General features: G+C 37.5%; 1 protein-coding gene across 1 annotated transcript in view; it reads left to right on the top strand.

Moving 5' to 3' along the window:
- The first annotated feature begins 782 nt into the window (after positions 1-782).
- rfx5 (regulatory factor X5) overlaps positions 783-14976 on the top strand; it is a 19816-nt gene continuing 5622 nt past the window's right edge. Inside the window, exons 1-10 of the mRNA XM_015375065.1 lie at positions 783-835; positions 4082-4233; positions 6601-6634; positions 6738-6820; positions 9376-9498; positions 9578-9694; positions 10442-10520; positions 12010-12208; positions 14012-14094; positions 14171-14323. Coding sequence (XP_015230551.1) covers positions 4112-4233; positions 6601-6634; positions 6738-6820; positions 9376-9498; positions 9578-9694; positions 10442-10520; positions 12010-12208; positions 14012-14094; positions 14171-14323 — 993 coding nt within the window. The 5' untranslated portion in view covers positions 783-835; positions 4082-4111. The remainder of the gene's footprint in view (positions 836-4081; positions 4234-6600; positions 6635-6737; positions 6821-9375; positions 9499-9577; positions 9695-10441; positions 10521-12009; positions 12209-14011; positions 14095-14170; positions 14324-14976) is intronic.

Below are 14976 nucleotides of genomic sequence, written 5' to 3' on the forward strand. Positions count from 1 at the left end.
ATTGAAACACGGTTCAGTATGGAAGACCACTGCCGCCACATTTAAGGGAATATCTTTTTTTCCTATGTCCTGTTCTGTTTATGATACTTCTTTGTATGTATAGTAATAATGATTTCAAACAGTGTGCAGCAGAATCTCAATATGTCTTATACAAACATGAAGCAAAACTGTATCAGCTTATGTACCGTATATAAGCCACTGTCACCTGGATCTAATTATGACTGCAAAAATAAATTAAAAAATCACATATTTACAATATGATTATGTATATAACATGGCCCATTTTACAGAATTTATCATAGCCCAATATTTTCTGTTATGAAAGCTGCACATTTTTGTATAACTGAAGTGTAATAATCAGTAGAAGCCAATAACACTTACGGGTATTAGCTTGGAAAAGCCAAATTTATGCATTCCTGATATATATTTCTGTAACTTCCCTCAATGTTTATTGCTGAAATTGGAATATTTTACTGAGCAGTTTGCTTTATTGATTTACCAGACATTAGGGACGTAAAATATTGTATGTCATGACTGCAATAGTCATTGTTTAAGCCCCATCTTTGATGTGGCGGCTGTTACTAGGTAAGTTTCCTAAGATAAATCCGTCTATTTTGTAACTGGGTAGACCAGAAAACATTGTCCAATCAGAATAATGTGTGACGAAAAAATTTTTCCGCTTAACCAATCAAATTGTGCCTAATTTTGGTATCCAAGGGGATTTTTGATCATGGACCAATCGGAATAGACGTTGCCTTTGTAGTCAGGCAGACATAGCAAAGTCATCCAATCACAAAAAAATCTGAAAGGGGATTTTTGCTGTATCTTGGTTCAGGTACTTTCTTTTTCTTTTTTTAAAATAAATACTGTAATACGAGTCACCAACTCTTACATACATTAATAATATAATTAATAACCTATTAGCTTGAATTATTTTTAAATCATAAATGGCGCTCATAAATGGGTTTGGTTGGGCTTTCATCGCTTGCTAGCTAATGCTAATGACACTGTGTAGCTTCTCATAGCTAGCTAACTAACATCGATAGTGGATTTAATATCTGCATTTGTTGTTAAACGCATGTTTATACTATGTCGCTTTCGAGTGTCTGTTAAGTGTGTTCCTCATTAGAGTAAAAAATAAAATAAAATCATGTCTTAGCGTTATTTCAGAAACTAAAATATGATAGTGTTGCCCGCTAGCCAGTTAGCTCCGCAGTAGCATGTAGACTTGCGTCTCAGTGTGCTGTGTAGTAAATGGCAGGCACATGACCACCGGCGCTGCGCCCGCTGTAAACAGCAGTCAGAGCTGACATGGGAGCTCCTCTGGCGCGACAACAACTCCAGCTAAAGCCAGCGGGTGTAAGGAGGGGCCATGGCCGGGAAACGGGCGGCTTTTTGTAAACAATCCACCCGCTTTTGTTATAGTTCCCTTCTCCAACACCTTGTCTTGTGTCTTTACCCGGCAGCCGGCGGCCCTTATTTTATGATTACAGCCGGTCAGAGCGGAACCGGCTTGGATTTTGGTGTTAACTACAGCATGATAGGATGTTAAAATGAGGCGAACATACTCAGTCTTCTGTGCTGCATCAGATATCTGAGCTTATTCAAATTGATGCTCTTCTGTCCCTGTGTCTAGCAGATTAATCAATTTATCTTTGTTTGCAATTGTTAAAGATAGGCTCTGTGTATGCACCCTGACCCTCTATCCAAGGGTGTAACTATACGATGCAAATTAGTGGGGACACTCAGAGTAACTGGACCTACAGTTACTCAACCTGAACGCTTTCATTAGGTTTTCATATTTTCAAAAAATGAGCTCAAACATATATTTATTGAATACTTTCCTATTGTTGAGAACACAAGAGAACTCTAATACACTGATATTTATATTTATAGATCTTTAGAGAGATTCCTTTTAGTGCATTGTATGTATATACGGCCCCAAAACATAAATGTATATAAAAAATAACGAATAACAGCCGATTCTGATGCCAAAATAATGCATCCCTAGAAGTACAATTTAAATTCCATCCATCCAGAAAATTATGGATATGCTGCATTTTAAATATAACATAGCATATTTTTTTCTTCTTGTAAACTTTTTGGTAAACTTGGAGATATATTTTACTGCATGTTGCATATGCCTGTAAATCTGTTTCACCTTTAAATCTGCAGCTCTCCTTACTTCTCTCTATGCTCTGTTTAAAAAGATTTTTGAACCTCTTTACTAATATAATAATGCCAGAAACAAAATTTCAAGATGTGTAGAAGCTCTGCAGTCTGATTCTATCTGTACAATAAGAAAACATGTTAATTTTAACCTGTAACTGGGAGTCATAAAGAGCTAAACGTAGACCTTCTTTTATTATAATTAGTGTTGCACCGGCAGTATCCACGGGGCCCCGATACTGCCCTAAAATGGTGGTATCGGTATCGGCGAGTACCAACAAATAGGGCACAAATACCATTTTGAGAGCCATAAGTTTATTCAACTATTGTCACCCACTCCTGGTAGGCAATAAAAACTTTTTATTTTTATTATCCAGTAGAACTTTTTAATAAAAAGTTCTACTGGATTCACATTGTATTAGATTTTTTCCTGCTTCACAAAGGCAGGCAGCAGCTTGACAAAGCCATGATGGCAATTATTGTACATTATTATGGTATAGGTATCGGCCGATACTGCACAGCCAGGTATCGGGTATCGGGGCCAAAAAATGGCATCGGCGCAACACTAATTATAATACTAACTAGAGTAAACTTACAATTTGTTGCATTTTTTTAGCTGAAAAAGCTCCATATGTCAAACAAACCGATTTTTCCATGGGATGATTTTTAAACCAACCCCTTAACTTTTACTTAAACATCAAAGTAGCTGCTGTTTAGTATTCACTGAGTGCTGCTGTATGTCTCTCCTCCTACCACGTAGCTACTCTCTAAGCAGTGAAATGCGACCGCAAATCAGATGTCTCAAAGCAACAGATCCGATTATGTTAGACCGAGATGCCAGACTAGATCCCCACTAGTCCTTCAGAAAGTTAAGCGTGTGGCTCTATCTCTCTGGTTCTTTCCCCTAAAAAGAGATCCCTCGGGACAAACTCTTTAAATAACACTTCATAATTTATATATTAAATAACCATGAGACATGACAACAGATTCTGATACAAAATTGTAATCTTACTCAGAGAAGTTGCTTAGAGTTTACAGAAGGCAGCTGTTCCCCTCCAGGCTCACCTCTCAGGAAGTGGCCCAGATTAACAGTTAAAATGGCATTTTATACATCTCCAGTCTGCTACATAATCTTATTTTACATCATACACATTAGCAGATGACTAGACATCCATGGCTCCAGCCTTATCAAAATATTACACTTCGTTCTTAACTGAAGGACACCGCTCTCACTCCATTTCCAAATCTTTGCCACGTACAGAATGAAGACTATAACTGTATATCCAAACAAAGTAAATGTCTTAATTAGATTAAAACATCAGTTCTGACACACAACAGGCAGCCCATACCAAGGTGTAATAAATTCACACATCTAAAATGATAGTTATCCTAACAAAATACAGAGTTCTGCCTAGATTTAGCTCAAAATAGAGAGTCTATAAAGGATGTTGCTTGGTTTTCTTCTGCTCATTTGATGCAATTATCAACACAGGAATTTACGTGCATCACTTCTCATTTTAATGTTTTATTTATAAACCCAGTTAGTTCCACAGATAACAATACAGATGTTTTCTCTTTATCATAATTTGACAAATCTGTTCATGACCTATGCTGGTCCCAACACATCTGGCATACAGTGATAATTCATAATTAGGGATATGAAGGAAAGGTTTGTTTATTTAAGTCAATAAATAACTTAAGCATTACCAAAAAACAAAAACAAAACAGACACTTGTTTTGAAGCCCTTATGTCTGTTAATTGATAATATTTAATGAAAACAAAACCTTTAGTTTTAAAATGTTGGATCAGATAAAAAAAATAGTACCCCTTGTGTATAATCTGTCTCTTTATATACGTTGTAAGTTTTCAGACAGAAAACTTAATATCCGGCTTATGTCATTGCTTTTGCAGATGTTACTCAGTGCAGGTTAGTTGGTCCAAATGTCAGAGGACCTGCGGCACCAGCGGGCTGATGCCTCCCAGCGGGCAAAGGGTGGCCTGGAGGCCGGGGAAGGCGAAACGGAGCCCAGCATGTTGCTGCAGAAGCTAAACAGCAATATCTCGTAAGTCAACCTAATTACCATCTCATATGAGATCTTCCTTCAAATGGTTTGACATTTTTCTCATTAAAACAGCTGTAGAAATTTTTGTTTAAATGCAAAGAAATATGATGAATTAATGAATTTGCCTATTTTGCAGAAAATGCATTTAAAGAGAAAGGAAACTGGAGAGGATTTTACAGTTTGTAGTAGGATGATTGACCTCTAAATGTTTTCATTATTTAGTGCTGTTTGAACTTGTTTCTACTAGAGGTCAGCTTGATGTGAATTAGTTTTAATTTAAATGCATAAATGCGGCTTTTTAATAACCATTTAAGCTTGAGGTATTTAAAAGAAGACTTTTGAATAATGACAGATAACATTTATTTCATAGTGTTTGTATTTTTTTAGTAAAGGCCCTGACTTTAGCAAGAGAAGAGCTCAACATAGACCTGTCATCATGGACAATGTGGAAATCGAGGTGGTCTCCGCATATAAGCCACCTTGACAATAAGTTGGACTGGGCGGTGGAGGCAAATGCGGCACACAAAAAGGAGCAAAGCAGATTCTACTTCTTAAGACGACTAAGGGCGTTTGCTGTGTGTAGGGATATGCTTTTCCTCTTTTATCAGTCAGTTGTGGCCACCGTTGTTCTGTTTGCAGTTGTCTGCTGGGGAAACAGCATTAGTAGCAGGGACAGGAGCAGAATAGACAAGTTAATCAGGAGGTGTGCAGCAGTGATGGGGAGGGAGGCCGTCGCTATGGAGGAACTAGTGGAGAAAAGGACTAGTGCGGGGGTCGGCAACCCGCGGCTCTTTAGCGTTCCCCTTGAGGCTCCCTGGAGTTTTTTTAAGAATGTATGTAAATCGATTATTTTTGTTTGTTTTAATATGGTGTGCAGGAGGTCAAACAAAAATTATCTTTACCAGTGCTGTAAACATTTGTAGTATAAATAAATTTATACAATAATTTGCGTCATAGCCATAGAGATCAGTGGTCATAACTTGCAACCAGCGTGGTGCAGTGCCAGGCAAAAAAAGCGATGGGGTGTCTAAGGCCATGGATTCCAAAGGGAAAAAAAGGAAGATAGCTGATGACAAAAGAGGGTTCAAAGAATAGACCGAAATATTTACTTTCATTATAAATGCATTTTTGCTTTGTATTGAGATGTTGTAAAAAAAAAATTGGAAAGGCATTTCCAGGCAAGGGATACTAAATATACACCCGACCACCAAGCTGGGAGGGAGAGAAAAAGTGCGATTGTCGAACTTCTAGATAAATTAGAGGAGATCAAAGATAGATTAAAGAAGTGGATTGCATCTCCAAACTCCACTACAGCTGCTGGTTTGGTTGCAAGGATGGAAAAGCATCCACAGATCAAACAGGTAGCGCTCTGATGCAGGGATGAGAACTTTCTTCTATTTTTTCCCCAAATCCTCAAAATAAAAATATCACAAAGAAACGCTGATGACATAGGATGTGGGATTTCACGGTTAGAGAGCTCTGCTCCGATGGATGTCAGTTCCTGCTTGATTCCTCATGACTTCATCAATTCCTCCCAACAGAAACACGTCCACCATAGAGAGATTCCTTTATCGTGTTTCTAGAATTTCATCAATGTAAACAAACCGCGCGGTGAAGGGCAGTGGTTGAGGGCATTCACTACTCCTGCCTCACCTCATGCTGCTATGTGACATTTGCTCCAGGATTGACATTTAATCATGAATGCTTATTATATATTTAGGCCACATAGTCATTTTCCATAGTGGGATATATACTTAGAGACTGTGTTGCCATACAAGGCTGATAGAGGACTTTTACATTTTTGCGGCTCCAGACAGATTTATTTTTTATTTTTGGTCCAATATGGCTCTTTGAGCATTTTGGGTTGCCGACCTCTGGACAATGATGAAGTCCATAAGGGCCAATGGGAGCCATCCATTGCACAGCACTATGGTGCCTCAGGAAAGCAGCCATAGTTCAAGACTGATCTCTGTGAGAAGACGATCTTTTGTCCCAGCCGCCATTTGACAGTTTAATGCCTCTTTAAGAAAAGTGTGTTATTATTATTCTTTTCTTTTTTGTGTGTTTTTTTCTATCCTATTTTATATATTTTTATCTTTGCTATCGGGCAGGTGAATTTTCCATTTGGGGGGGATTTATAAAGTTCTGTCTTTCTGTCTGTCTTTAAACTCTAATGATTTTTCTTAAAGAGGTCTTACTATTTCTATAAATGTGACGTAAAAACATCCCCAAATGTCGCATTTATAGAAAGGCATATAGGCTTCCAATATTAAATATAGGAAGTCTCTATTTAGTATTGTGAGCATATCTGGGACTCTTTGTACAGTAACCAACATGTACATGACAGCTGCTTTCTCTGTCTTGCAGTAAGACTGTTCAGAGCAAAGTGGATCAAATCTTGGTAGGAACTTTTTTATACAGAAATTTAACGTGTGGTTAATAGAGACCTGATATTTCTGCAGATGTAATGCAACTCGGTTCTTTGTTGTCTTTTTTTCTAACAGCAAGACGTTCAACGCTTCTCTGACAATGACAAGCTGTACCTGTACCTGCAGTTGCCCTCTGGGCCGAGCTCTGGAGACAAAACGTGAGTTGTTTATTATGAAACAAAAAGAAAACTATTTAAGTAATGGCAGATTTTCAGCCAGTTATGTAGATGTTGTGTCAAACATTTTTGAGAAACATAAAAATAGCAATAGATGTAAGCTTTCTTCAGATTTTCTGTTTTTTCTTTCTGTAAAGTCCAGTGTAGGGAAATGAGCACCCTGTTGTGGCGTATACCGTGTCATCAAAATGAGATGCAGTCTATAACTGATTTTCACTAGCCTATCTGTCCGTTGCCTGTGAGACAAGGGGTGTCCTGAGGTGAAGTCCCTGCACGCCTCTGTCCTACAGGATGCAGACAGATCCCTCGCAATTTTTACGATTTTATGCTTAAATGAGCATATAAGTAATAATAACACCTAGTATTTAAAAGAAAGAAACAACTAGCTTTTGTCAACATAAAATCCCAGTTGCTGCACTCCGTTTTGGCAACTGTGGCAACTTTCACATGATTGACTCAGGAACCAGGGATTAAACACACTACGGCTGGGCGATATTGCTAAAAAATAAAATGTCGATTTTTTTTTTTTTTTTTTTGTCATTTTGGATGTATTTTATTTTAATCGATTTCAATTAAAGTATTAAAAACTACATGCATGTATTTTAAAATAGGTTTACTTTATTCAAAAATATATTGTATAAAGTAACAAATATTTAACCAACATTAAACGTATTGTAAAAAAAATAAAAAAATACTTAAATATTAATAACATAAATCTTGTGCAAGTAACACAAATGTTCACCCAACAATAATTGCACTGATTTTTTTATGAGTAGAAAATGTACACTTATATATTCAGTACAAGTGCAAGAAAAAAATGAGCAACATTTGCTGAAATATGCAATTTATCCAACAGTCCATAACTTATATTGATCTTCTAGGAAGTATGTGGTTTGTAAACAGTAGCTGCTGAGAGCCCAGGTCACGTCAGTAATTATTTTCAATTAAACTCATGTATGGGTGAAGAGATCGACTGGACTAAAGGTCTGTAGTAGTTGCAAACAACAAAGCAGAGTCCAGATCGGGGAGTCCTCCCCCAGAAAATGGTGTATTTCTAACATGCAATTTTCTGCAATTTCCTGCATTTTATCCAAATTGTGTCCCGTTTCAGCTGAAAACAGAACCATACTTTTATTTTGTTCTCTGAGCGTGGCTTGTATTTCTTGCAATAAGCTACAGCCTATTAACGTGCAGGGCAGCTGGTCACTGGAGTTTGCGTGCGCAGGTGCACAGTTTGTAGAACTAAAACTAAACATGAGGACTGTCACCAGGAAACCACGACAAATGTCCCAAGAAGAGAGATCACCGAGTGGAGAATGCTTTAGACAGACAACATAATAAGAGGAAGGTGAATCAAGAACAGTAGAACTCTAAGCTCTAGCTACAACAGGGAGGGAGAGAGAGTCAGGACGCACAGACATGGGTCACACTCGCAAGAGTTGTTCTGTGCGCAAGTGCCACCAATATTACTGTTTTTTAAGTTATCTTGAAAATACGGAACAAATAGCGTCCCTTATCAGTTCAATTCAGGATGTGTAATTTAACTTCCAAATACGGGACTATTCTGTATTTCAAGGGACGGGTGGCAACCCTACTTGTAGTATTTTTGACTCGGCGGGTCCTATTTTGGATCACACACTTTTAACATGTAAAGGAAGCCAAGCTTCTCTACTATGTAAATGGGCACCATGTCCATCCTTTATATGAACAGCTACAGTGTTGGTCTTTTGCTTCTACTGCACTATAAACTTGTCATATGGCACCGCTTTAGAAAAAAACTTGTCTTTCCCCGCGCTAACGACGCTGCTCACCCAAAGCTCCCATTCTGTGGGATGCCTTTGTCACTGATGCTGAAACAAGTAAGTTGGGCTGCTAGTCTTGGTTTTGATAGCATTTCGACAAACCTTGCACACTACTATAGTCTGCTTCATAGGGCCTTTGTCAAAGCGGAGCCACTTCCAAATAATCGACGAAACACAAGTCCCTTTTCTCGGTACTAACTCTTCAGATTGGGCAGCGGTCATGGCGTGAGTAAACAGTGCAGCATGCTATTGGGCGGAAGGAGGAAAGAGGTGGCGGAAGCAAACATGCAAGTTAAAAATGCAGAAGAAGAGATTTCCTCAATTTATGATTTAGCAAAATTTCAAATCGTTTAAAAACATACATTAATCAAATTAATTTGTTTTATCGCCCAGCCCTAAAACACACTAATAGTTTTAGACTGTATCTCAGATGTTGTTGATGGAGAGGACCAATTGCTTATAGGCAATTTAACTTCCATCCAGACTGACAAATGAAAATGATTTTGGTTGATTGAAAGTAAGTTTTGTACTTATTAATCCTTGGATTAAATAATGTTTAGTCTAGACAACATTTAAACATCTTTAGGTTAAAATAAAAAATAATGAATGCGTTCAAACCTAAACTGATCAGAGAGTTATTTAATATTTATTCCATTTGTGGAAACATAAAAGCATTTAAATTCTTTCTAGGTTAATTTAATATATCCTCTTCAGTGATCTATTGTCTGTTCACAGTGGCGGTGACACCAGCTCGTTAACCACAGCTGACCAGCTTCACACATGTAACTGGATCCGCAGTCACCTGGAGGAGCATTCAGACACCTGTCTGCCCAAACAGGACGTCTACGAGACGTACAGGTGGGACAACGCAGACAGACACACCCTATATAATAAACCCAAAGAGGAACAGTTAGATTATGATGTCATCTGTGAGCAGGAAGTACTGTGAGAACCTGCAGCATCGTCCTCTGAGCGCCGCCAACTTTGGGAAGATCATCAGAGACATTTTCCCCAACATCAAGGCGAGACGACTTGGGGGCAGAGGACAGTCCAAATATCCTTTTAACCACCGCTGACCTTTTTCTGAATCCTCTTAAAGATTTCACCGATGCTAACTTTATTTAATGGGTTGATTTTAAATTTTTCAAGGATGTGGACTTTCCTTTAACTAATTCTTAACCTAAATTAATTTTCTGTAGTTATGACTAAATTATAGCCATTTGTGCCATATGTTTTTGCCCTTTTCGGGCCGATTCACCAGTCTTGCAAAAGTTTTTTGGATTGGTCTGGGTTTCAGCCTCATTGTGCTTCCTGCTTCATGTAATATACCGGGGGGGGACGAGGGGTGAGCAGCCTTTCACGACCACCTCCGGAATCGTAAGGTAGGGAGAAAATCAAGCATGTTTAAAATTCAGTCGGCCCGCTTAAGGTGTTCGTGAGCAAATCCTGTTGTTGAAGCAGAGCTACAAGCCCATTTACCAGAACCTAGTGCGCTGCACATGTGCAAACAAGGGAGTTCTTCTTCTTCTTCCAAATTGCAGAGTCCGACCAGCGCCATCTGCTGGTGCTGAGTCGGACGAGTGGTTTCTGGACGTGCCGTGTGAGCAGGTAGATCGCATCAGAGCATCGGGAAGAACAAACATCTTGAGCTGTGGACTTTTAAACCCTGCAATTTCATTGTGCGGTTTGAGCTGTAGCTGAGTAAAATGACTGGAAATATCGTACAGTGTATGCCCAGCCTTTGAGTAAAAAAGATGGCTGGGGTTGCCGGTTTAAATTCCTTAACCTGTCCTGTTGATAAGTACTGTTATAGTGGAATCAGGAGGAAGACGGTTCTCAACATGCCTCTGCTGCCCAACCTGGACCTAAAGAATGATCCGGTACTCACACACTGACTCTAATGCTTTCTGCTCACTACAACATGTTTCACCTCTGAATTAGTTCAACTACAGCTGAGGTCTGAATAACTTTGGTCAAAATTTATATACAATATATTATATACATTTATATATAATATATACAATTTGTTAAAATAGAAGGGTTTGGAACAGCTCTCTCGTACGGAAGAGGATTAGGGCCACTGGAAAAAAAAAAGTTAACTGATTTTTAAATTTTATTTCAGTATATTATGAGGAAAAAAGTCAGAATTCTGACTTTAATCTCAGAATTCGGTCTTTTTTTTCAGAATTCTGACATTTTTTTTCTCAGATTTCTGACTTTAATCTCAGAATTTTGGATCTTAATGTAGATGGGCACCATGAAGGAAGGGATGTGGAAGCACTCAGCTTCACTGACAAAGATGTGAGTGACACATTGGTTTACGTGCCAGAGGGGTCAACGGTGATACTATTTCATTAATGGATGAGCAGAAGGTGATTAAAACAAGAGCGCTAGTTGAGTCTTTAAAACAGACATGGCTACGGCTTGATGCTAACATGTTTTTTTAGCTCAGAATTCAGAGAAAAAAGTCAGAATTCTGAGATTAAAGTCAGAATTCTGACTTTTTTCTCATATTATATTGAGATAAAATGTAAAAATCAGTTAAATTTGTAAAACTTTTTTCAGTGGCCCTAATCATCTTCCGTACTCTCGACAATTTCATCTTTTTTAAAAGTAAAAATAGTAAAAATGACTGTAAATTTACAGTTCTAACATTTTTTTTAATATATATAATGATAAAATATAAAATAAGGAAGGTTAGTTACTTTTTTGTTGTTGTTTTGAAACAGAAGACACAATTGGTTCATGTCTGTGGCTAAAAATGGGATTTATTTGTCCGTTTAATAGAGTCTTAGATAGTCTTTATCTTCATTTTTGAAAATAATATACAATGCTAATTGTTGTCGACAGTAAAGAAATTGGTTGGTTGGTTGATTGATTGATTGAAGAATTACAGATTAGAGTTTTGGTACATTTTGATCTTTTTTTCCGAGTAAAAAAAATGAATCCCTGGTGTACTACTGCAAAAACCATCTAGAAATGAGTAAATATTTCTCAGACTAAGTGTATTAACACTTAATTTGAGTAGGTATGTAAGATGATCTGCCAATAGAATGAGTATTTCTACCCTTAAAATATTATGATTAAATATTATGCACTTGAGATATGAGACTGCAGTTTTTTCTGCTTTTAAATGTAAATTTTTTTATTCTATTGGCAAAATGTCTCACTTACAAGAAAAAAAACCCCACTAGTTTTAAGGCAAATTGGCTTAGGTTTAAATTTTTTGCTGTGGCTGAAAGATAAGGTGCATTGATGACTCCATTTGGGAAAATGTTGAAAGGCAATTATTACCCTGTTAAAATTACACCTGTATCCAAATTTAGTTTAACTGAGTTTCTGCCTTTGTTTGTTGCTCCTGATCTCCAGTCGGAGCTGACTGAACTGGTCCAGACCTACAAACAGGAGGTGACGGAGGCGGCCTGTGAGCTGATCTGTGATTGGGCTCAGAAGATCTTGAAGCGTTCCTTTGACACGGTGGTAGAGATAGCTCGCTACCTGATCCAGGAGCACATCGTGAACCCTCGCTGCAGCCAGGCTAAGCTCGTCACGTCTGCAGCACTCGCAGGTTTGACCTTTTTTACTTCACTAGAAGATTTTATGTTAGTTATCCGAATCATTGTGTCCTTCTGTGAGGAACTTGACTCTGGTTAGGCCAGTGATCAAGATTGACAGCAAGAAAGAAAATGCACCAATTAGATAGTTTACAGACAAAATTCTTAGTTGACCATGAGAACAGAAACTGGGTTTGACTTTGGTTCACTGATATGAAATCACAAAAAAAAAACTGTTCTATCAATTTTTTACTTTTAGCTAAAGCATATTTTTAGTACACATAGCACACAAGCAAGTCCAATTCTTGATGGTTCAATAATAACAAAAAAGAGAAGACTTTTGCGTGGCCTATCACAGATTAAATCCTATATTAATTACTTAAAACAGGGACATTTATGCTTGAGATCACTTTAGCGCAGCCTATTTAAACATTTCTGCAAATAAGAATAAGACTGGATCCAAATGACCACATTTTGTTAAAAAAGAGTAAATCTTAACAATAGTTGGCAGCTCTCGCCAGCAAGGTTGATAGAAGCAGCAATTAGGCTTCTACAAAGTGACACTTAGGTTAGGAATAGAGATCGATGAGGAGGGGTTATTTCTATTAAGGAGTTCCAAAGAACGTTTGGTTTTGGTTGATTTTGGCTCCCCCCAGTGGACAAAAGCTGCATTGCTTTGCCTTAAGAAGGACTGCATTTTCCTGTGTAGATCAGTGTAGTAAAATCCTAAACTTCCGGTCCTCTGCAGTTGGATTGAACTACATTTCTGTTTTCCATGGCGGTGAGGTAATGAATCTATAATAACGTCATAAGACAATGTTGAAAATAAACGTTTGGTTTTGTACCGTATCACTGCACCGTTTGCTGTTTACAGCAAAAATATTTGGCCAAAATTGATTAATGAGCCAGGTGCTAAAATCTGTAAAACTCAAATTAATCGGTTGGGTTCTAAGATAGATGCTCTCAGGCCATGACACAGGTATCATTAAACTAGTTGTAAGCTGACGTATAATCACAAAAGTTAGGAAAATATTTAATGAAGGCTGAAAACTAACTTAAATAAATTTGCTCCCTCATCCTCCATTTACGTGGTAAAGATGATGCAGTGATACCAGGTGAAACATTTCCTGATCAAAATGAACATTAACCAGGGATAGCAAACAGAAAACTGCAATGCATACGCTTCGCTTGATCTTAAGTTGGGCTGCTGAATCACTAATGAATCAATAACGACATGGATGTAGCAGCTGCTACTATTGGACAAAAAAAAAAATCATACGACCAATGTATAAGTCTATCTCTAATTAGGTCGATTTTAGCCCCCTTATTAAATTAAGTCATTATCTAAAAATTTCTGTCTAAATTTAAGAATTTGTTTGATGATCTCTTTACAATTTAAACTTTAATGGAAAGAGAAAAAGCAACTTTTTTATGTCCTTAGTAGCTTTCTACTGATTTCCTTTGCCTTTCCCTGAGGAAAAACTTCCAAATGAAAGAAATGATGCTTATTTTCTAATTAGTTTGATGTTTTGAAATCAGACAGTGGAGCCAAATGTTTGTGATAATGTTTCAGTGATTTACTGTCGCCTTTATAAGGGTCCTTATATAGTAATGGTTGTTTAATGTGGATGCTTTACTTCTTATAATATTAGTGGTTTAAATGTTTTCTATTTAGTCAGGAAGAAGAGACAATATTTTTGGTTTTGTTGTATCTATTCAATTTAAAGATTAACTGTAATGATACTATAGAAGCTGGTTGTTGTTCTGGTGTTATTTGTAATCAGATGATCCAGAGCTTTGTTTTCTTCTCCTTTCAGGTGGTCCAGCTAAAACCCATAAAGTCATTAAGAAAACTCCTGTGATCTCTCAAGCTGATGGAGAAGGAGCTGCAGACCAGAGGGTTTGTAGCCAACAGATTGTTAACCTGTTTGCCCGTTCCTCCCGCTGCTCACCGCTGCCTGCTTTTGTGTTTACAGAAAGACCTGGATTTATCCTCATCCTCCCCCAAGCTTTTTCCTGGAGACAAATCCACTTCAGCGGTACCCAAGCCTCCCTCAGCAGATGTTCCTCCTCCTCCTCCTGCTCCTCCTCCTCCTTCCTCTACCTCCTCTTCATCTCTGCGACCAGCAGTAAGTCAACAATCCTAGACCTCTTATTTTCTTCGCACAGTAAAGTGAGCGGTGTTAATTTAACCTTTAAAGCGTCAGTTTCAACACTGAGCAAGGTTACATATGGTCCTGCAATGTGTAAAACTTACACTGATCCACAGTGTCAGAATTTCTGAGTTAATTTTACTCTAGTAGGAGTCAAATTTAGTTATAGAGTAAAATAAAATTACTCTGACAATTGTTAACTTAGTTTAACACTTGTAAAAAATCAACAATAAGTGAAGTAAAATTAACTCTAAAAATCTGATACCAAGATCAGTCTGCACAGGACAGGACCATATGTACCCGGGCTCAGTGTTAAAATTGATTCTTGGTGTTAAAGTACAATTTTATTTATCTCAAGGTGTACAGCCAAAACTTGAATAAGAATTTTGAGGAAAAATAACCAACATATCCATGTCTTATTATTTTATTCATTTCACTACATCAACAAAATACCAATAAAAACTTGGCATAGAATAAAACAAAAATTGCATTTTTCTCCTTGTAAAAAAAGAGAGAGATGATTTTTTCCTATATAGACCATCTTTTAAATTAAATTAAATTCAGTTTATTTCTATAGCGCTAATTAACAACACATGTCATCTTAAGACACTTTACAGTTCACCAGATCA

The sequence above is a fragment of the Cyprinodon variegatus genome, unplaced genomic scaffold (assembly GCF_000732505.1).
Source record: "Cyprinodon variegatus isolate N-32 unplaced genomic scaffold, C_variegatus-1.0 Scaffold112, whole genome shotgun sequence".
Lineage (NCBI taxonomy): Eukaryota > Metazoa > Chordata > Actinopteri > Cyprinodontiformes > Cyprinodontidae > Cyprinodon > Cyprinodon variegatus.